At 39.4% G+C, this 23,414-nt stretch overlaps 1 protein-coding gene and 1 pseudogene across 1 annotated transcript; one reads left to right on the top strand and one right to left on the bottom strand.

The window, feature by feature from the left end:
• Nucleotides 1-541: 541 nt before the first annotated feature.
• LOC104905864 (uncharacterized) lies at nt 542-4,074 on the top strand (annotated as a pseudogene).
• Nucleotides 4,075-20,423: 16,349 nt separating this feature from the next.
• LOC104905866 (uncharacterized) lies at nt 20,424-21,107 on the bottom strand. The gene has a single exon (XM_010694506.1). The coding sequence runs from the start codon at nt 21,105-21,107 to the stop codon at nt 20,424-20,426; it is 684 nt and encodes a 227-aa protein (XP_010692808.1).
• Nucleotides 21,108-23,414: the final 2,307 nt, after the last annotated feature.

Below are 23,414 nucleotides of genomic sequence, written 5' to 3' on the forward strand. Positions count from 1 at the left end.
ATATTATGTGTAGTGCTACAAACCCGAATAAATTTGAAGACCAAGTTATATCAGAGATTCAAACTATGGTGGATGAATATAATGCTCTTGCAAAAAATTTTAGGATGGCAAGGGATCGCTTTTGTTCAAGTACATGCAGGAATGTCCGGTTGAAACTTATTGGACGAAGGGATTCCGATGGAAGGACTTACAACCTCCCAACAGCTTCTGAAGTTGCGCACTTATTGTTGGAGATGTTGATACTGGTGATAAAAGGGATATAGTTGTGGAAACACAAAATGGCAAATTAAAACAAATATCTGAGCTTCATCCATCCTACCTTCCAATGCAGTACCCTTTGTTATTTCCGTATGGTGAAGATGGTTACAGGGTAGATGTTATGCATAGAGATAAGTCTCCTTCGAGATTGCGTCTAAGAAAAGGGATAGGCTTACCATGAGAGAGTTCTTTGCTTATCGGATTCAAGATCGTCGATTGAATTTTCAACATTTTACTTTCTAGAAGGCTTTATCAACAATTTTTAGTTGATGGTTGCACAATGATGGAAGCAGAAAGGTTGTCTTTCATTAGAAATAATCAACAAGCATTGAGAGCTGATAATGTCAAGAATTTGAAGAATGCGATTGACAGAGGAGACACTGATGGCGTATCTACTGGTAATCGTGTAGTTTTACCAGCCTCATTCACCGGAGGTCATAGCTACATGAGAGAAAATTACCAAGATGCAATGGCAATTTGTAGGTGGTATGGCTATCCAGATTTATTTATAACATTTACATGCAATCCTAAATGGCCGAGATCACAAGATTTGTGAAAAAGAAGGGTCTGAGGCCTGAAGATAGACCAGATATTGTTTGTCGTGTTTTTAAGATCAAACTTGACAAGCTGGTGAATGATTTGAAAGAGCGAAAGATTTTTGGAAGAGTAAGAGCTGGTAAGCATATATTATTTCATCAATATTTATGATGTTTCAAATTTAACGTATCATTTCTATTTATAAAGTTATATGTGTTTGCTTTTTTAATATATGAGTTCAACCTATTGTTAAATTTTACACAATGTTTACAGTTGTGTATACCATCGAATTTAAAAACGCGGTCTTCCTCATGCACATATACTCCTGTTCTTCATCGTGATGATAAATTTCAACACAGAGGACATCGACAAGATAATATGTGCTGAGTTGCCAGACAAAGAAGAGAATCTAGAACTATACGAAGTAGTGACTGAGTTGATGATACATGGTCCATGCGGTAATGCTAAGACGAATGCACCGTGTATGGTGGATAAAAAATGCTCCAAACATTTTCCAAAAAAGTTTAATGAGATGACAAAGATTGACGAAGAAGGGTACCCAATTTATAGAAGAAGAGATACTGGAGCAAAGGTTGATAAAAATGGTGTTCATCTAGATAACCGATTTGTGGTTCCATACAACCCATATTTGCTTCTTAAGTATCGTGCACACATTAATGTAGAATGGTTCAACCAGTCAAGATCAATCAAGTATTTGTTCAAATATATCAACAAGGGGTATGACAGGGTTACTGCAGCAGCTTATCACAATCAACAAAATCCCGACGATCCTGAAAAAATTGATGAGATCAAGATGTAATGATATGTCGGTATATTTCTCCTTGCGAGGCTGTTTGGAGGATTTTTGGGTTTAACATTCACTTATAGAACACCTCCTGTTGAAAGATTAAGTTTTCATCTACCCGATGAACAAATGGTTATGTTTTCTGATGACTCGCATGTTGAATCCGTCCTTGAAAGGCCAAATATTGAGAGGACAAAGTTCTTATCCTGGATGGAATGCAATAAGACATATGATGAGCTAGAGAATTAAGCTATATGGAATTCCCAACCAAATTCGTGTGGAAAAAAGATAAAAGAGAGTGGATGCCACGTAGAAGAGGTTTTGCAATTGGTAGGATTTATCATGTTATGCCTGGCGCTGGTGAAAAGTATTATTTGAGAACCTTCTGAATTTTGTAAAAGGTGCTACATGTTATGAGGATATAAGGACAGTTGATGGTGTTCTTTATGATTCTTTTAAAGAAGCTTGCTATGCAAGAGGGTTATTAGATGATGACAAGGAGTATGTTGATGCTATAACTGAAGCAAGTTTTAGAGAGTCAGGTTGGTATCTTAGAAACTTATTCAGCATGCTACTATTATCTGGTAGTTTATCAAAACCAGAAGATGTTTGGCATAAGACTTGGCATCTACTATCAGATGACATCCTCCACAGACAACGAACCATTATGCAAAATCAAGGTATTTTCATCTATAACACACTTTACCTATATTTAGTCTGAAATGTATACCACTAACGTCTATCATGACTAATCAAGACCTTTGTATAAATAATATTTGAGGAAACTTATATGAACTTGGATTATGTGCTGTAGATCTTAATCTAACTGATGAGCAACTACAAATGTATGCTTTGGCTGATATTGAATCAAGACTACAGAGTAATGGGAGCACCCTTCGTAAATTTAGTGTTATGCCTTTTCCTGATGAGTTAATCACGTCCGAGGGTCAAAACAAGCTCATATTCGACGAACTATCTTATGACAAAGAAGCTTTGAGAAAAGAGCATGAAGAACTTTCATCGTGCTTAACTTGCGAGCAAAGAAGTGTATATGATGAAATAATGATGGCTGTTTCACGAGGACAAGGTGGTGTATTCTTTGTTTATGGTTATGGAGGTACGGGGAAAACTTATGTTTGGAAAACTCTTTGTGCAGCCATAAGGAGTAAAGGAGAAATCGTTTTACCAGTGGCCTCGAGTGGTATTGCCTCACTCCTTCTTCCAAGAGGAAGAACTGCTCATTCAAGATTTGGAATACCGTTAAATGTTAGTGAAAACTCAACATGTGTTGGCATCAAACCCGGTTCAGACTTGGCTGCGCTACTCATGAAAACAAAGCTAATTATTTGGGATGAAGCGCCAATGATGCACAAGTATTGCTTCGAAGCACTTGATAGAAGTTTGAAAGACATATGCAGTCTGTGGATCCTTCTAATAAGTACAAACCATTTGGTGGTTTGGTTGTTGTTTTCGGTGGTGATTTTAGGCAGATATTGCCTGTAATCCCTAAAGGAAGTAGACAAGATATCGTGTTCTCAGCCTTAAGCTCTTCTTATCTATGGAATTCATGTAAGGTGTTAAAATTGACGAGAAATATGCGTCTACAAATGGATCTTCTGAAACAAGTTTGAAGGAGGTGAAAGAATTTTCAGAATGGATACTTAGTGTTGGAGATGGAAATGCAGGAGGTCCAAATGAAGGCGAGGCCGAAATTAAGGTGTCAAATGATATACTCATAGAAGGGGAATCTGATCCTATAGCGGCAATTGTGGAAAGCACATATCCTCTCTTAAAGGATCACTTGTGGGAGCCAAAATATTTTCAAGAAAGGGCTATTTTAGCCCCAACATATGAGATAGTTGAGATGGTGAATGATTACGTACTATCCCATTTACCGGGAGAGGAGAAATTGTATCTCAGCTCAGATGCGATAAGCAATGTTGAAGGCAATTTAGGAGCGAGTGAAATTTACTCAACTGAATTTCTAAATACCATTAGATGTTCAGGCCTACCTAATCACCATTTAAGATTAAAGGTAGGTGCACCTGTTATGCTGTTACGAAATATAGACCAGACATCTGGGTTGTGCAACGGTACGAGGCTGGTGATTAAGCATCTTGGGAATCGTATTATTGAAGCTGTAGTCATTTCTGGAAGTAAGTGGGGGATAAGGTATTTATTCCTCGCATGACTTTGACTCCATCCGATGCAACAAGATTTCCAATTAAGTTTCAAAGAAGGCAGTTTCCTTTGGTTGTTTGTTTTGCTATGACTATAAACAAAAGTCAGGGTCAATCACTATCGCAGGTAGGTTTGTATCTCCTAGACCGGTTTTTAGTCATGGTCAGTTCTATGTTGCCATTTCTAGAGTAACAAACAAACAAGGCCTCAAGATCTTAATTTGTAACAAAGAACACGGAGGATCAAATACCACGAGTAATGTTGTTTATAAGGAAGTGTTCCAGAACTTATGATTTAATTTGATTATTGATGTAAGCTATCACTTTTAATTTTATTATATGTTTATTTTCTGTAAATGTATTATTAGTAAACGTTTGTTCTGCTTTACGGTATTATAAACTACTTATTACATAGTAGCCAATCATTCTTTTCTTATATTATATAGATTTAAAGATTAATTCCGAAAAACCTATATGTTACTAATTGAACTTACAAGAACACTTTCTCTCATGCAAATTTGTTGTCTTTAAATGTCCAATGGCAATAATAAGTCGATTCACATACACTACTGAAAAGATTAAACTTTAAATCAAGAATCACATCTTCATGTAGAATACTTCTAAACCAAATTATTGTTTATATACATAAGTATTTTAAATTTATAAAACAAAATACTTCCCGTGCATTTTGCATGGGTCAAAAAACTAGTTTTTATAATAGAGCATTTAGCGCATCTCATTAATCATGATTTTTGTGCGGAAAGCTGTTTGCCGATGCGTGCTAGACGACATGGCCTTCGTATTATCAACCTAATATTCGTGGATTATCTCATTTTATCTTGTGAAAGATCCGTGAATCAGGTTCATATTATGAAGGCTAAGCTTAGACAATTTTTGTGCATCATCATGCAGCAAAATTAGTCATGCTAACTCCCTGTTTGGGCTCAATGAAGCAATAGCCCAATTAAGGCGAGGACCTCTCTCCCAATGTCTTGCCTAGGTATCAATGGTGGGTCCCACCATCAAGGAGGCCCAATCAGAAGGTTGGTGGCCCAAACAGGTGATCTTGCCATATGATCTCAAGAGCCCACCCAAAATAAATGATCTCCAGCTTGAGGTTCCAAAGCACTATAAATACCAGTTGCCTCATCAATGAGCAGGCATTGGATTCTCACCTAACAAACCAAAGCACTATAGATACCAGTTGCCTCATCAGCGTAGCATTATGGACATGCTAACAGGCATTCATCAAAGACATGTCTAACCCAACCTTCTTGCTCCCACCGAGCCAAGAGACCATGCCCTAATGCTCTCCTAGAGGGAAGAACATAATCCCCGCTGGCCCCGTGGTCAGCCTAACTGGCAAAATTACGAGGTCCGGGAACCAAGTCAGCATGACAGGGAAAGGTGGGAACGGGACATAAACGAGCTCCACCCACCCAAGGTGAGGTCGACTCGTTATGGAGAGGAGACTCACGTCTCCAAATCACCAAGGGGAGACCCCACGCGAAATCCTTTCGACGCCCGACACTTCCTTAATTAGAAGCACCTCAGCTAAGGGTATGATATCCGGCATATCCTCAACAAGAAAGCCACCCAACGTGAGAAGCAGGGTGACTCGGTCCATTCTGAACCCCCTCTGCTCAACAGTGGTGCCCTCAAATTTATGGTCCCATTGAGACATGAGATCTTGGAATCCTTACTCTTGGAAAAATTAAGTCCACCCTCATCGAACAATTCGCGGGCCTAACCAACTCGGATGATCATATGACCACTTATAAGGCTCAGATGAGCGTTTAGACCAGCTGCGAGGCCACATGGTGTCGATTCTTACCAACTACTCTCAAGGACCTCGCCCTTAACTAGTTCCGGGATCTTCTAGCCGGAATCATTACCAGTTTCTCAGTGCTCGAGGACCTGTTCATCTATTTGTTTGTGGCGGGGAAAAGGCAGAAGAAGACGAGTCTCCACCCCATACATGGGTGTCAGAACAGAAAAGAATGAAGCCTGGCGGACTACATTAAAAGATTCAATGAACAATCATTGAAGGTCTTAAATCTGCAGGATGTTGTGGCCTTCGCCGCTCTAATGTCGAGGCTGCAACCCGGTCGGCTCAGATGGTCCTTGGCAGAAAGTGAAGTAAAAACCTTCTCGGAGGCCATGACGAAAGCTCAAATGTTCATCTAGGAAACAAACATATGTCGCCACCTGGATGATGGGAGCAAAAAGAGAAAATAAGAGGGATATCACAAGTATTAGTCGAAGCAGCAGAAAACAGGGGGTCGGTCGGATCAGTTCAGCAACCATGGACACGACCCCCGGTTCAGCAAAAATCGAAGGGAGATCTATTTGGACATTAAGGAAAAGTCCATACATCCCCTCCCACCTCCCATCAGGACATCCTCCGCTCGACGAGAAAGGAGTCAGTGGTGTGAATACCACAAAGAGTGTGGGCACACAACCAAGGACTATCGAGAGCTTAAAAAGTCCTTGAACAATTTAGCTGCCCAAGGCAAAGAACCACTACCTCAAACACACTAGTAAGGAGAAAGGAAAACATAAGGTCGGTCAGTCGAACAGTGGGGACACCGAAGGTTTCATCGGTGTCATAGCATGTGGCTTTGCCTTGGGAGGTCTAACCGGCCAAGCCCGCAAAGCCAATCCTCAGAGTCTAAAGCACCAAGTACTTTACATCCAACAACCACAGCTCGACTGTCCCATAATGACTTTTAGGAAATCCAGTCGGGCATTGCATACGCCGCATGATGACCCCCTGGTCATCGAACTCAAAGTAGCCAACACAAGGGTAAAAAGAGTGCTGGTGGACAGCGGGTTATCAGCTGAAATCATCATGCTAGAATGCCTCCGAAAATTGAAATACAGGGAGAAGGATGTCACCCCACTCGATCAGCCACTCGTAAACTTCTGGGGAAACTCAATACATCTAGTCGGATCAATAAAGTTACTCACTTGGATGGGTGAAAAAGGCAAGGGAAGAAATCTACCAATTGACTTCTTGGTGGTGGACCTCCCCTTGGCCTACAACATAATAATGGGAAGGCCCACTCTGAACAAAGCCAAGGCTGCCATCTCCACCTACCAACTCCTCATGCAGTTCAAAACTGATGACGCAACGTGGGAAATATTCAAGGAGATCAACAAGCAGCAAGAGAATGTTATGTCAATAGCTTGAAGAATAAAATCGACGCCCAAGAGGACTCGAAAAAGAGAAAGCGAGAAAAATGTCGACCCTCCAGTGGCCTTGGTGTTTACATCACAGAGAACCCCAAGCAATATGAACGCCCTCAGTTGGCTGAAGAAGATGAAGAAGTGGTAAATTTGCAAAGAGCCCGGTCGGACGGTGACAGTGGACAAAGCCATGTACCCTAAGACAATAGAGGAAATCGTCCAAGTACTCACAGAGTACCAAGACGTGTTAGCTTATGAGGCCACAGAAATGCCCAGTCTCGACCCCAAAGTCATGTGCCATGAGTTGAACATTAAAGAGGGGTTCAGACAGATCAAGCAAAAATTGAGGCACCAAGGTCCCGAAAGGAACGCGGCGGTGGCCGTGGAGGTCAAAAAGTTGCTCGAAGCATGCTTCATATAAGAATGTCAGTACTCATAATGGTTGGCCAATATGGTATTGGTTGAGAAATCGAGCGGGGCATTGGCGAACGTGCGTGGATTTCACAGACTTGAACAAGGCATGTCCAAAAGACAACCATCCCTTGTCAAAGATCGACAGGCTGGTCGACTCCACTGCCGGCCACACCTATAGCCGGCAAAATTGACTTGTACCCATTGACCCGACTTGAAACCCGCTTTTCACACGAAAATAACGACCCGAATATGACCAGAAACCCGAAATAACCTGAACTCGAATCTACCCAAACCCGAATATACCCGACCCGATTGACCCGATAATGACGACCAGAAGCCGAATCCGACCCGAAAAGTTGTCATATTAGTTACTTTTTAAACAAATTTAAGGAAATTATTGTCATTAAATATTTTATATGGTTTATCCACTATGCATTAATAATTTAATTTACTCTCATTAGTCTTATATGTGTTTTATTTATTTGTGAGATTGAAAACCCGATCTAACCTGACCCGTTTTAACCCGACCCGTTTTGACCCGACCAATTTTAACCCAACCCGTTATAATCCGACCCGATACAACCCAAAATCTCATGGACCCGATATCAACTCGTACCCGAACGTAACGCGATTGTGACCCGACCCTTTTTGACCCGACCCGTACCCAACCCCGTTTGACCCGTTTGCCACCTCTAGCCACACCCTCCTAAGCTTCATAGACGCAAATGTCGGCTACCACCATTTACCAATGGCCGAGCAAGATCGGATACACACGGCCTTCGTCACTCCTCAAGGAGTTTACTGCTACAAAATGATGTCGTTCGGTCTGAAAAATGTTGGGGCCAAAATATCAGCAGGCGGTCAGCAAAATCTTTTGCAACCAACTGGGTCATCGGAACATTGAAGTGTATGTTGACGACATGATTGTAAATGAAAGAAGAATCGAGGCCAACCCCGACTTAAGGGAAACCATAGGCACGCTGAGACGATTCCACATGATGTTGAACCCCAACAAGTGCGTCTTCGGGGTCAAAGGGGAAAGTGCCTCAAATTTTTAGTAGATGAAAGAAGAATCGAGGCCAACCCTGACAAGATCAAAGCAGTAATGGAAATGAAATCCCCTCGGAACGTACTAGAAGTGCAGCGGCTAACCGACTATCTGACTACACTCGGACGCTTCCTCTCCCTGTCAGCCGATAAGAGCTCATTCTTCTTTAAAGCTGTAAAGAGAAAAGAGTTCACTTGGGACGACGAAGCCAAGCAGACCTTCGCCTCTCTCAAAAAGTACCTCTCGACCCTCCCGAAGCTTATATCCCCATTGCCGAGGAGAGCAATAAATAAGGCCCAAGCCTTGGCAGACTTCATTACTAAATGTGTGCACAACCCGACCCCAGATCGGTAAGCAAGAAGAATGGGAACTACATGTATACGGCTCCTCTACCAAATCAGAGTGCGGAGCCGGTCTGGTAATCAAGTCCCTAGTCGGAGATAAGATGGAGTATGCCAGTCAAGTTTGAGTTTAAGGGGTCCAATAACGAAGCTGAGTACGAAGCACTCATCATGGGGCTTCAGTTTTGCCTCTTCGCCGGGGCATCATCAGTCAACGACAAGTCCAACTCACAGCTCATAATGGGGAAAGTCTCAGGAGAATACAAAGCCAAAGAAGACAACATGAGGATGTACTTGGCCAAAGCTCATAAAATCATCAACAAGCTATCAAGCTTCAACATTAGCCACATACACCGATCGGAAAATCAATAAGCTGACGCTCTCGCTCGAATGGCTAGCTCAGCAGAGGGATCGGCCCCCCGGACTATCATATGGGAAGTACTGCGTATACCGAGCATCAATGCCAAAGAGCAGCTAGTGTTAAATCGAACCTCCACTTGGATGGAGGAAGTGGTTAGATATCTGCGGGATGGATCATTACATGATGATCCAAAAGAAGTCGAACGGGTAAAGCACAAGTCAGGCTGGTTATCATGGTACGAGAACCAACTCTACAAATATCCTTCACTCACCGTCTCCGAAAGTGGGTGACTCCCGAGGAAGGAAACTACATCCTAAGGGAAATTCACCAAGGAGCCTGCGAAGCCAATAAGAGGGAAGAACCATAGCCGAAAAGGCGGTAACGATAGGCTAGTACTGGTCTTCAATCAAGCCAGGTGCCCAAGAGCTGTTTAAAAAGTGCCCCTCATGGCAGATCCACTCGGACATTCCCAGGGCTCCGACCATGCCCCTCATCATGATACAAGCAATATTGTCATTCGACAAATGCAACATGCACATACTCGGGCCATTCCCCTTGTGTCCGGCCAGCGCAAATTCTTGATCGTGGCAATCGACTATTTCACCAAGTGGATGGAAGCCGAGCCGCTAGCCTCCATAACAGACATGCAAGTCCAAGCTTTCATATTGACAAACATCATTACCACGTTTGGGGTACCTAGGGACTTGGGACGATAGTTCAGCAACGACCCTACTCGAGACTATTTTACCCGGTTCGGAATACTAACCAAGTTTTCAGCTGTCTCAAGGCTAGAAACAAATGGCCTGGCCGAGTAGGCCAATAACATAGTCTTGAAAGGAATTAAGAAGTCCTTAGAAGAAGTAAAAGGAGCATGGGTTGATGATCTTCCCGGAGTACTCTGGTCGGCTCGAACTACAACAAAGGAGGCCACAAGACACTCCCCATTCGGCCTAGTCTATGCAATTGAGGCGGTACTCCCGGTAGAAGTCGGCATTCCTTCCCTCGGATGACTTTCTATGAGTTCGAAAAAAACGAAGTAGAAAAACCTATCAGTTTTTGCTACTGGAAATTTGAGGTAATGCTTTGCTACAATCCATTCGATACAAGCAGAAGGTCGCTCCACACTTCAACCGTCGAGTAAAGGCAAGACAAATCCAACTTGGCGACTGGGTCGTTAGAAAAGTCGAGGCCACATGACTTTCACACCTAAAAGGGAAGATGCTGACAAACTGGGACGGTCCTTACAAAGTAACAGAAGTCATCATGCCCGGTACATTCTGGCTGGAGTCCCCTAAAGGAGTACCATTGGCTCGACCATGGAACAGTGACAATCTTAAGAAATTCTATGTGCAATATTTTTCACTTGCAATTGGGGCATAGGCAGGCTCCCTAGCAAGATATGTAGCCATTCGGCCTTTTTTTGTTCTATAGTGGATCGGAATTAACCAGTCCATTCAGCATGTCAATAATAAACCGGACATAACCAGTCCATTCAGCGTAACTTGTTACTGAGCAAAATAACTGGTTACAATTATTGCCAAAATTACTTTGAAGACTTAACTGGGAGACACAATTATGTATCTACACCTAGTCCCCTCCTACTCTAGACACCTCAAATTGAACTTTTATGGTTTGATCAGTTTGAGGCTAGCCACATCTTCAATCTCAGAGCCACCTCTCCGCTTCTTGTTGAAGCTCACGGGCTTCGCAATCAGTGGAGGATCTACTAAGTAACAAGGGCTAGCATGTGCTACCCCTGATTTTTTCCAAAAATAGATTATTACCTTTACATTTGCACTACTTGACACGAAAATAGTCTGGCACGGTTGGTTGTTTCAAAAGTTGAAAGTATCTATAACAAATTTTGACAAGTCTCATGTTCGAAACTCCATAGCTGCAGTTTTTAATACTTTGATTTTATTTTTCCCCTTCCTCGAATTTTATTCAATTATTGCTTTTACTTTGTAAAAAAAAAAAATACTATTTTTACTAGTTGTTTTTCTCTAGCTTGATTCACTTCAATGTTCATTACTTGACAGCATGACCTTTACCCACTAAAAAGATACTCAAATTTAATTACCTTGCTACTTTAAGATTACAAATTTATTTTAAGCACTTTGCTTACAGAAGGAGTTTACTTATATTTGGGTATTAGCAATTAATTTACAGAGTCAAATTGAATTATAGAATAGTTTATAGTTCATCTCTTGCTTTACCGTTTTAATTTACAAAGTCTTTTTGAATTACAAAAATACTCTACAATTCATGTCTTATAATTCACGTCTTATCTATGTATATTTTAGTTTACACCAATTGTTAATAATTAGCTTTAAAATGTGTGATGCACAAGTTTAAAAAAGAATAAAATTTTACTCTTTTTTATATCCTATATCCGCTTTTAAAAAGTGAAAGTTTTTATGGCCAAAATTTTCTAACATTAAAGATCTTTTCTCTTCACCTTATTTTTGGTTATCTTATCTTATATGATTTTTTTAAAACTTTTCTTATTTATGAACTTTTCTTATTTTTTCTAAACTAGTCTGAATTTTTCCTTTTTTTTGAACTCTTCTAGACTTTTTTTTTTTCTGAATGTATATTATTCAATTTGTCTCAATGTATATTCCCTCATCTCAAAACGATAACTTGAGAAATATTAGGTAATTAATTGTGAATCAGTATTAAAATATTTCAGTGAATGAATTGTTAGTGAATATAGTTTATCGTAACTATGGGAATGGATTTTTATTGAATTGTTCATGTATGAAAGTTCTATATATTTCATAAACATAAAGAGAAAACAAGATAAAGCTTTTAGTTAATTCAAATCTACAATAATTTAACATCCTTTGATCATATCATCAAAAGCAAGTTAAGAATAGCATGAGAGATGAATTGTTAAACGATAGTTAGTTACTTATCTTGAGAAAGATTTGTTTTGTTACGTAAAAGTTAATGCGATCATAAAACGGTTTCAAATTTTGAGAACTCGATGTCGACAATGGTAATTTTCTTTTATTATTGACTTCAAGATTGTATTTGGATTTGGAACGTTTTGAATTTAGGAGTGATGACTTTTTATTTGACCAGTTAGTATTGTAAAATTACGCTACTCCTCATTTGAAATCCTCGATCCGCCCCTATTCGCAATAACCTCCTTTTGGCTATGAAACTACACAAACTTAAGCATATCTTTATTTAAGGTGATAACTTTTTTTCTTAATATTCTGTAGGAAAAAGCTCAATGCCCATGGAAAATTCAGCTACGTATAAATGAGATCAGGCATCTCCTGACCTATCTCAACACCACCAACTCCAAACCCGTCGACCGGAAAGCTAATTGTGCCACTGCTATATTGTATCTATGGGTCATTTTGTATTGATTCCTCAACATATTGACCCTTTTTTAGCTGGTAAATTTTCTTGTTTTATTTTATTTGATAAGGGTTTAGTCTTGATAAATGACATCCATAATTTGTGGGCCTCTCCAAAAAAAATAAAAAAATATAGATCATCGCATCATGTATAATACTTATAATATGCGCTCAGAAAACAATATTACAAACGTTCTATAAAAATTGTATGTCTGAATGAAATATAAGAATGACCTTGAAATAAAAAAGTTCTTGTTCAAATTTATTAAAATTAAGTGGTAGATGGTAGAAATTTGTGGAGCAAATATGCATTCAAAAAAGTAAAAACACATTCCATATATTATGAAAGTGGGATAACATCACCGAAATTCCATTGGAACAAAAAGACAGTGGGTGAAATCAAATAAAACGAAAATGCCAAGGAGCCATTTCTATGCTTTCCACGTTTGCATGTTGGATTTTCTTGGGATTGAATAGGAGAGCTTGCTAATAGAACACATTGAAGAAGAGATATGTGAGTGACTACTTACAAAAACATAGATAAAGGAATAGGATTTGCAAACTTAGATGAGTGTGAAATCTTTGTTCCATGCAGGCTGGCCTACCCCTCCACCCCCTTCCCCCTTTCTATTTTCTCTCTCCTCCCATTTCTCTTAAGAAATTTAAGAAGGTTTAAATGGGAGTATATAGAAGATTAATTAAAGAAATTTTTAGTGGCACCCATTAAATAATTCCTCCATGATTGAGATGTTGACCTCATTGATCCATACAAAATTTTCTATGCATGATGGACCACTTGCTACACGTGTGTTGGGGGGTCTACTATGCACGAGCTCTCTTTTCTTTTATTTGTCAATATTTCTTTTTAACATAGCTCTATCGATCATATGAGGGTAATGAGAAGAAATTTGGTCGTCGAAAAAATAAAGGGAAGAAAATTGTTGAATGTTAGTATCATATGCAACGCATATACACATATTAAGGGTCCATATTACACCTAGTTTGTCCTGGGTTATGTGAACCGTCACTCTCGTTCTTGTAGTCCTCATTGGAAAGCATCTCGTCCCATCTTTGATAGTATAATTCTTGTTGTGCTTCGCCTCAAATTCTAGACCTCAAAATTTCATCTCATCTACAATTCATTGTCTTCTTGTGCACTTGATGTTAGACAGAACATGGTTCAAAACATTGCACTTATCTCAAAATATTACAATTGAGATAGTATTTCCTACAAGTTCTTGATGCACTACTAAATAGAATAAAATAAGATTCAACGTTTATCTTGATGGCACTTACATACAACTCGTGTCAACTGAAACATATATACCAATAAAATTACAGTAATTAATGCTTTTGGGTTTTTTTTGATTTTTTTTTTACTGAATCTTGAAAGACTATTCACATAATTTTGTATGAGATTTGTTAAAAATACCATGAATTAAAAAACGATAAGATTAGTAAATAGAAAGATCAAACAACGTAAATAAGAATTACAAAAAGTAAATAAATAAAAACAAAAAGAGGAGAGAGCGAGAAAAATAGGGTAGGTCGGGGATTTTAAGTGGGTTAATTTATTTGGAGAGACACCACTTGAGGGACAAAAGTGGGGAATAATTGGCATTTTACATTATATAGAAAAAGTAACACTGTAAACATCAAAAAGGAATGAACCGAAAAGGAAAGTTTGTAGATTAAAAGAAATGGAGGTAGTGTATAGTTGCTCTATTTTTTTAATTGCACCATTTCGTTTTTCACAGGTGCCGAAAAGTTTTTGTGAACGTCAACATCTCTTATAGCGTATAAGTAAAGACTATAGAAATTTGATATTAATTGGAATCCTTAGCTTGCATGGAGACGAATGTCACAAGACCCTACTTTGACTATGTATTTTTATTATAGGATTATTTGCCTAAAAAGAGCTCAACTATTCCCCATTTACTTTAATAAGTCCCACCTTTTGATTATTCCCTATAGGACCCAAGTTTCACATCTTGTGACTTTATAAGACCCAGCAGTTAACCAACCTGCTATAGCAGGTTGAATGTCACGTGCTCACAGCTTAATGAGAGCACGTGAGTTTTTACATCCCCATATTTCCTTTTTTTTCTCTCATCTCCATCTCACCATGGCTGCAAGAGTAGAGCTCCGGCAGCTTCACGGCGTGAGTTCAGTGGCAGCAGCGAAAAATAACAGCAGTAACACAGACGAATCGGGGAACATAGCGAAGGAAAGAGGGGAAGAAAAAGGGGAGCTGGGCGTCAGTGCGACATCGGTGAGGGTTCACTGACCGATTAGGAAGATAGGTCTGGGAAGGTGGCGATTATGGGTCAGGTAGGGTGTGGGTGTGATAGGGTGAGAGAGAGAGAAGGGTGTGGGTGTTTGGGTCATGGCGGACGTTAAGGCGGTCCGACGGAGGTAAGTGGTGGTTTGGGTGGTGGAGTTTGATGGTGGTTTTTAATGGTTGTTAATGGTGGGTTTCAATATATATATTTTGTTGTTTTGATTTGTTTTGAAAATCAGAAATTAAAGAGCAAGAAGAAATGAAGCAAACTTGCATGGTGTTTGGTTTGTTTGTGGGTAGATTTATGTGGGTATTTATTTATAGAGGGAAAAATTTTGATTTTTGGTTTGAATGAGTCAAGCTCCATTAATGAGTACGATATGAAATTGGAGAGGGATATTTCTTTCGACCATTGCATGTAGTTGTGCAGAGGTTGAGTGTGGTTTTAGCTTTGGATTTCTGACATGAGTAATTGAGTGGGTTGAATTTGACTCCATTGTTGAAGGGTCATGTGATAGGGGAAAGGGAGGAAGAAGATGACTGATTCTTTTGTTTTTTTTCACGGGAGAGAGAGAGAGAGGGGGGATGGGAAGGTGGCGGCCTTATGTGGGCATGGCTTGGGGTGGGTTGGGTGGAGAGAGGAAGAGAGAGATTATGGGTCAGGTTAGGAAGGCGGCGATAGGGGTGGCTCAACCCCTGTTTCCGGCCAGCTGATGCAGTGGAGGAGAAGTGAATGAAAAAGAAGAGGTGGGTCCCATATTTAAAAATATTTAACCTTCTTAACAGGTTTTAAGTAAACCGGGACTTATAAAAGTCACAAGATGTGAAACTTGGGTCCCGCAGGGAATAATCAAAAGGTGGGACTTATTAAAGCAAATGGGGAATAGTTGAGCCCTTTATAGGCAAATAATCCTTTATTATATGATGGTGCGAAATAGCATAACAAAGTTGGTTGGTAGATAGTGCCAAAAATTTAATGGTGTAATTAAAAAAACAGAGGAAGTATAACTTGGTAGACCAATTTGAACTACCATGTTCCTTGACCGCAGGACCGTCTTGAAGATTTTGGGGCCCCGATTCTAACATGAAAATTGGGCCCTAATTTATAGAAAATAATGATGGAAAGTTAGAGTTCTAAAGATGGAAAGTTGAAAATCTAAAGATAAATCATTGACAATTTATTAAGAGTGCGAAACAAGAGTGATTTTTCAAATATGAAGTAAAATTTTCAAAATAATATATATTGGGGCTTTTATAATTTTGGGGTCCCTATGCTGTTGGGCTCTTTGCACACCCTCATTTACCCCTCTACTTGACCGCCCGACCCCCATGCATTCACTATATGCTTCCACCCTGAATTGCATTTCTCTTCCTCTTAAGAGTATGTTTTAGGTTTAATAACTTTAATTAAGTTGAGATGAGTTAAGTGTAGTTTATATTAGTTTTTGCAAAGTTTTAACACCTTATAAAAAAACTTGAAGAAGTTCTAATATATAATTTCAGATAATTTTAGATAAGTTCATAAGAATTTAGTTAAAGTGAAAGTACCACCTTAAACCTATTTTTTCTTGAAAGATGGATACCGTATTACCATTTTTAATGTTGTTTGACATGCAAATTAAAATGATATAAAAATACAGTTTTGTTGCCTAGCTTGTCCGATACCCGTAGAGAGCATTAATAATGCCTCAATGATGATTGAATTAGACATATATTATGGCTCATTTCCATAAGGAAAAAAGAAATTAAAAACCTATCTGAATTGCAGGAATCGCACGTAAAGAAGAACAATACATATTAATTTTGTAAAACTGAGTACGGCAAGATTACTAGAGAAAAAGTATGGTACCCCATTAACAGTTGTCAAGCTACTCAGCTTTTTGTACAAATAATAAATCACACAAAAATGTAAAAGCTGAGGAAAGTGTACCTCCAGAAATTTACAAATATTTTGCAACTGGGAGTATATTCACACAATATTATAGTCTATACCCACTCCGTCCACTACAGCCTACTGCCCTACATGTGAAATTAGTTGTGGAGGAGAAAAATATATACACTCTGTAATTTTGAGCAAGAAGGCATACTCCTGTTACAGCCTCCTCTATCTTTCAGGAAACGTTCAATTAGGTAGTACTCTATCTTATACCACCTATGTCCCTTAATTCTTGCAAGATACTCCATGATATATATGATACTTCCAATATTTCTCCATTAGATAATTTGTTATTCTTTTTTTTTTTTTTTTTTTGACAAAGGGTGAATCAAATAAAACTCAAAACGGAGAGCAGTTAACTAATCCTTTTCTTGCCTTTGCGGCTAAGTCATGGGCTAGGTTAACTGCTTCTCGCCTAACTTTAATACAGGAAACAAAATGATAACTACTAGCTGCTCTCTTTATCTCTACTATTATTTGGGCGATATTCTTATTTGTTCTTCCTTGACTGATCAGGGCTTAGACCACTTCTATGTTGTCTGTGTGTATTGCTATGTCTGAGCACTTCCATTTCATGTCTTGTAGTGCCTTGAGAATGGCATAAGCCTCAGTTTGTACGGGTGAGTTCGCAAAAATTCTGGAAGCAGATTCTTCTCCTAGTAATCCGTTCTTGTTTTTCCAAGCTATAGCAGCTTGCCACTGATTTCCCTTCTTATTTGCCCATGCACCATCTACTACTAGCGTTTGCATGACATTTCCCGTTTTCTTCCCTACTGTCCATACTATAGCTTGCCTTCCATCTGTGTTCAGACTACTGCTACTATCTTTTCCCTACTCTGTTTTCTTCTTATTGCTTTCCAAAAGCCTTCTATTGTGATCCTTGATTATCTCTAGTATTCTTGATGGGTTCATTCTTGTTTCGTGGAAGATTATTTCATTTCTATGAACCCATATTCCCCAAAGTGTTGAGATGAACTGTGCTTCTGCATTTTGATCATCATCTTCATTTTTTTTCTTTTTCTGAGAAGATTGAGAAAATTTCTAATCCAATCTTGTATTGAGGTTTGCGCACTTTGATCTGCTACTATTCCCATTGAAGCTCTCCAAATCCTTTTTGAGATTTCGCAGTCTCTAAAAAGATGTTGTGTGGTTTCTCTCTTTGTTTTGCAGAGTCTGCAATTTGGATCAACTTGAGTTATTGATCTCTTGCACAGGTTCTCTGCTGTTGGCACTGCATTGTGCATGATTTTCCATATAAAGTGTTTCCACTTTGGGAAAATATTTGACTTCCAGAGATCTTTCCAGAAGTGTTCCTTTTTGTCTTGATTATTGGGATTGTTTTGCAGGAACCAATAACCTGACTTAACTGTGAATCTTCCTGACTTTGTGTGTGTCCATTCTCGCTCTTCCTCTTCTTCTCCTTGAGGAATGTGAGTAGCTAGAATATCTCTCGCTTCCTCCTTTGGGAAAATGTTCCATATCACTGACTGCTTCCATCTTCTATCCTGATCAATAATATCTGACACCATTTTGTAGTTCTCTCTGGACGGGTGGTCCTCTCTCATCTTTGGTTTTAGGCTTTTGCCTTGGTGATGCCAAGTATCTTTGTCCATTCTTATTGTTTTTCCGTTGCCTAATCTCTTGTGCAGGCCCTCTTTAAAGCTTTGACATGCTTTAAAAAGACTTATGTAGGCGTAGGAGCAGCTTGGGGGAACTTCATCATCTATTGCCATTTGAAGTGGATCTTTTCTGTATTTTGCAGTGAAGACTTTATTAATGAGAGAACCCTTGTTTTGATGGATTCTCCAGGCTTAATTAAAAAGGAGAGCTTTATTCACTTTCTCAATATTCCTGAAACCTAAACCTCCTTGCTGTTTGTGATTTTCTAGAACTTCTTTCTTCCTCCAGTAGATTGGTTTTTTCTCCATAGAGGAAGACCACCAAAACTTCAGAAGGGTTGAAGAGAGTTTCTTAGTGATTTTCCTCGGGAGAAGATAAATTGAGACTATATGAGAGGCTAGGGAGGTCAGGATCGTGTTGATGAGGATAAGCTTAGCTGCTGGAGAGAGTCTGCTGAATTTCCATGAGAGAATCTTATTGACTGTTTTCGTTGTGATTTCGTTGAAGCTAGCTGAAGATCTTCCATCTATCTCCATAGGGCAACCCAGGTAGTTGCCAATCTTTCCCTTAACTTGCACACCTAGAGGCTTCCTCATGATTTTTGTAAACTTAATAGGAGTATTTGGGCTGAAGATTACATGAGATTTATCGAAGTTTATCATCTCCCCTGACTTTTCACAAAACATTGAGAGAACATTCTTTATCGTCCAACAATTCTTTGGTTGCGCCTTGAAGAAGAAAAGTGCATCATCCGCAAAGAAGAGGTGGGAGATTTTTGGAGCTGTGCGAGCAATTTTGAGGCCTTCTAGTTCTTTCATCTTTTGAAGGTGAGTTAGATTCCTAGAAAGCACCTCCATACATAGTATGAAGATGTATGATGATAGTGGATCCCCTTGTCTTAGACCAGCGGATGGGAAAAAAGTTTGGGAGGGCTCGCCATTAACAAGAACATCATATGAAACTGTTGTTATGCATTGCATTATCCATTGTACCCAGATTTCAGGGAAATTCATCTTTCTCAGCATGGCCTCAACAAAGTCCCACCTAATTCGATCATAAGCCTTACTCAGGTCCACCTTCAAAATACCTGCAAAGCTATTCCCATTCTTTCTTTTTTTGACCCAGTTAATTATTTCGTGTGAGATGAAACAATTATCCGACATTTGCCTCCCTGGGACAAAAGCATTCTGATATTTATCGACCAAATCTCCCATAATTCCTTTTAGTCTGTTAACCAACGTCTTTGAGATGATTTTGTATGAAGAATTGCAAAGGCTTATGGGCCTAAAATCTTTGGTTTCCTGAGGTCTTTCAATTTTTGGGATGAGTGTAATAAAGGTTTTGTTTTGTTCTCGAAGTAGGTAGCCGGAGGAGAGAAAGGATTCTACCGACCTTATAACATCATCTCCCACTATGTGCCAGTTTTTTTGAAAGAAGACTGGAGGAGCCCCATCAGGCCCTGGGGACTTTAGGGGATTCGAATTGAAGCAAGCTTTCTTTATTTCCTCTCTTGAAAACGGAAGGTTGAGTGTATCGATATGGTTTTGAGAGAGAGAGTAGCAATAGGATCGAGGAAGGGGTCATGTGAAGTGATTTTATCTTCCATACTATCATTTCTTTTATAAAGCTCCTGAAAATTTTCAAGGAATAGTTTTTGAATAGTAGGTTGATCTGTAGTCCAGTTTCCATTGGAGTCCTTAATTGCTTTAATACCATTCCTAGTTGACCTTCCTTTGACACTTTTGTAGAAGAATGCTGATGTCTTATCCCCAGCTTTATCCCACTTTGATTTTGCTCTTTGTTTCCAGTAGGCGGTTTAACTTCAATTTGTTCAACTATTTCGTCCCTTATTCTTCTCTCTTCATCCACCTGGGAAGTACTAGAAATATTCTTCTGGATATTGGTGAGTTTCTCATGAATGTCCTTCCAGTCTATTTTATTCTTCTTTTTAAAGTCCAAGCACCAACTTCGTATTCTTCTCAGACTATTTTGGAGCTTTCTTTGTAGGGAAAAGGACGAAGATCCCTCCTGAGTTTCAGCCCACTCCTCCTTTATGATTGTCCTAATTTCCTCGAAGTTCAATCACCAAGCTTCTAGTTTGTATGGTCTCCTTTTCCTTTTTATTTGCGTTCCATTGAGATGTAAGATTATTGGACTGTGATCAGAAAGAAGAATAGGTAGATTCCAGATTTCTGCATCATTAAAACTATCTTTCCAGTTGCTATTACAGAAGGCTTTATCAATCCTTTCTAGTATAGCTTCTGTTCCTGATCTGTTGTTTGACCATGTAAAACTAACTCCTTGGTATGGGATGTCTATGAGCTTATTGTGGAATTTCCAATCAATGAAGTTCTTTGCACCTTGTAGTGAGTGAGTTCCCCCTATTTTTTGGTGTTTGCTTTCAACCTGGTTAAAATCTCCTATTAACAACCATTTCCCTTCATGAGTGTCCATGATTTGTGACAGTTTTGTCCAGATTTCAGAGCGATTAGCAAGGTAAGGCAATCCGTAAACAAAGGCAATATAGTACTCATTATCAGCTTCATCAGCTGTCTTACAACATACATAATTAGCGGAGGTTTCTACAATTTCAACTACAACTCTTCTAGACCAACATAAGAAGAGACCTCCTTTACTACCATCAGAATTAAGGCCTGAGCACTCATGAAACCCTAGTCTAGAAAAACTTGACTCTAAAAAAGAGACATGACTTTTGGTTTCAGAGAGAAAGATAAAATCTAAGTTGTTAGAACTAGCAATACTCATAATAAACCCTAGATTTTGAGGACTAAGGTTTTTATGTCCTCTACAATTCCAACTGAGTATACTCATTCTTCAACTAGAGGTTGTTGGTCAGCCGCACCTTCAGATTTCATCTTCTGCTGATTTGCTCCTGGAGACTTTCCCGCAAAAACCACTCGCTTAGACTGTTCTCCTGGTGACTTTTCAGACCCTGACATATCTCCATCACTTAATCCAAACTTCAGGATTTTCTTACCCTTTGTATCCTTCTGATACTTCAGTCGTTTCGCTTTGCTGGTTGATCCTTTGTTTTTGCCTTCCTTTGGTGGGAAATTGAGATCGAACAACTTCTTGTTAGTTGTTATTTTTGCTTCTTGCTCATAAGCTCTAAGGTGTTGTGCTAGTAAACCTGCTGGTTTCCAAGCTCTTTTCCTCCTTCTCTTTATGATCCTGAGAGGAGAGGTAGATCTTTGCTCGCTATCAGCTGAGGATAATGCTTTATCAGGTGAGATGTTAAGATCCATCGGTTCAATTTCAAAGTCCCACTCTTCCAGAGGAAAATCAGACTGAGCTGAGGTAAATGAGCAGTGAGAGTTTGGTGTGTTTGGGGGGGTTTGAGAGAGAGAGTGAGAGTCTGTGGAGGAGTTGGTTGAGACTGAGATTGTTTCAAGTGTTTTATAGTTGCTTGTGAGGGCTTTTTTTGACTGGTCTTTTTGGAATTTGAATTTTTGGTCAGATTGGTTTTTTGTATGATGTTTGACCTCTTCTCCTAACTCCTCCCAGCCCGAGAAAGAGAGGCTATTGGACCTCACTTTTCTCTTTTGGGCTAGAGGTGTTGCTGAAAGGCCCAATGAAAGCGGGCTAGAGGGAGTTGGGTCAGAGTGAAGTTGGAGAAGCGGGATTTTGTGGGCCACATTTTCAATGGGTTTATGTTTTTGAAAAGTGAAGCTATCTGATTCCTCCTGAATCTGTTGTAGGGGACCCACTGAGTTTGAGTTTTGAGGGTCATTTGTGTTGTTCTGGCTAAGAGTAGCGAAGGAGTTAGAGCAGATTAGATGAAACTCCTTTTCCGGTGAATTCAGGGGGATTTTTAAGAACAAGGATTCTTCGTACCTGTCGGAAGCATCATCATGCAGAGGGGTGTGGAATCTGTTATTCTCTTCCAGGTAGTTTAGTGAACCAAAAGGTATGAAGTAGTCTTTGTATGGGTCAGAGGGTATGTAAATTCTGTCATCATCTGTGAGTTGGACACTAGTGAAGAGGTTAGCTAGGTTGATTTCCTCATGTGGAGGGACAAAGTTGAGGGGATGATCTGGTTGGTTTATTTCCGTGAGTGGAAGGGAGGGTGTAGGGTGAACTCTATTTTTGGAAGCCATTCGTGTTTGTTTAGGTGGGTTTTTGGAAGAGAGAGAATGTGATACGTAATCCCTATCAGACAAGTAGTATAAATAGAGGAGGGACTTGAAGTGAAAGAGAACTGAAGTGAGTATGGAATTATCAGTAGGATTATCAATATGAGCTAGGTATGTCAGACAGTAAGCTTGCAATATCCTTTGAAAAACGTTTTGAGAACCAGTTTTTGAAAATTTACTATAGCTTTTTACGTTACTACCCTTAGCTTGTGAGATGGGGGTAGTTTCGTAAATCATGGTAAAAGCTAAACTTGCAGCTAATGCTATTAACTTACCTGCGCACGCTCGTCTCGAAGGAACTGCTGGGTGGTTGGGCCTTCTCCTTGTATTAACTTCTCTGCGCCTCCTCTTTTCTTCTCTTGGACTTCTTGACTTGTTATTTATCACTCCTGCTGCTAAGAGTTGGGTTCTCATTGAATGCTTTCCCCTCCTTAGCGTTGAATGATGACTTTTAGTCACTTTCTTGGTCTTCTTTTCTACAGTGAAGCTTTCTGGATTTGGAAGATCTTTTTTCCTTCGTATTGTGTGTTTTCCAGCTGAGCTTTCTCCATTGTCAGGCATTTTTCTCTTTGATCTTTCCTGTTCGTGGGAATGATATTCCTCTACATTGACACCTTGCTTTGATTTTTTCCTTTGCTCGGAGTGATGCTGATCATTTTCCCTGACTCTTTTGGATGTAGATGCTTCGTTTGGGTTATATTGAGCTCTAGGGTTGCTTTCAGATTGAACCTAATCTTTCACACGCTTGTCTTAATTTGAAGAGTGATTATTTTGATTATGTGGACCTTCTGATCCTGACGAATCACTTGAGCTATCGTTATTATCATTATCATCATCTTCTTCTGGCAAAGTTTGTTCTGATAGGCTGTCTCCTTCATTGTCTCTTTCCCATATTCCTATCAGGTTTACGTGAGTAGTT

This window comes from Beta vulgaris, chromosome 1 (assembly GCF_026745355.1).
Source record: "Beta vulgaris subsp. vulgaris cultivar EL10 chromosome 1, EL10.2, whole genome shotgun sequence".
Classification (NCBI taxonomy): Eukaryota; Viridiplantae; Streptophyta; class Magnoliopsida; order Caryophyllales; family Amaranthaceae; genus Beta; species Beta vulgaris.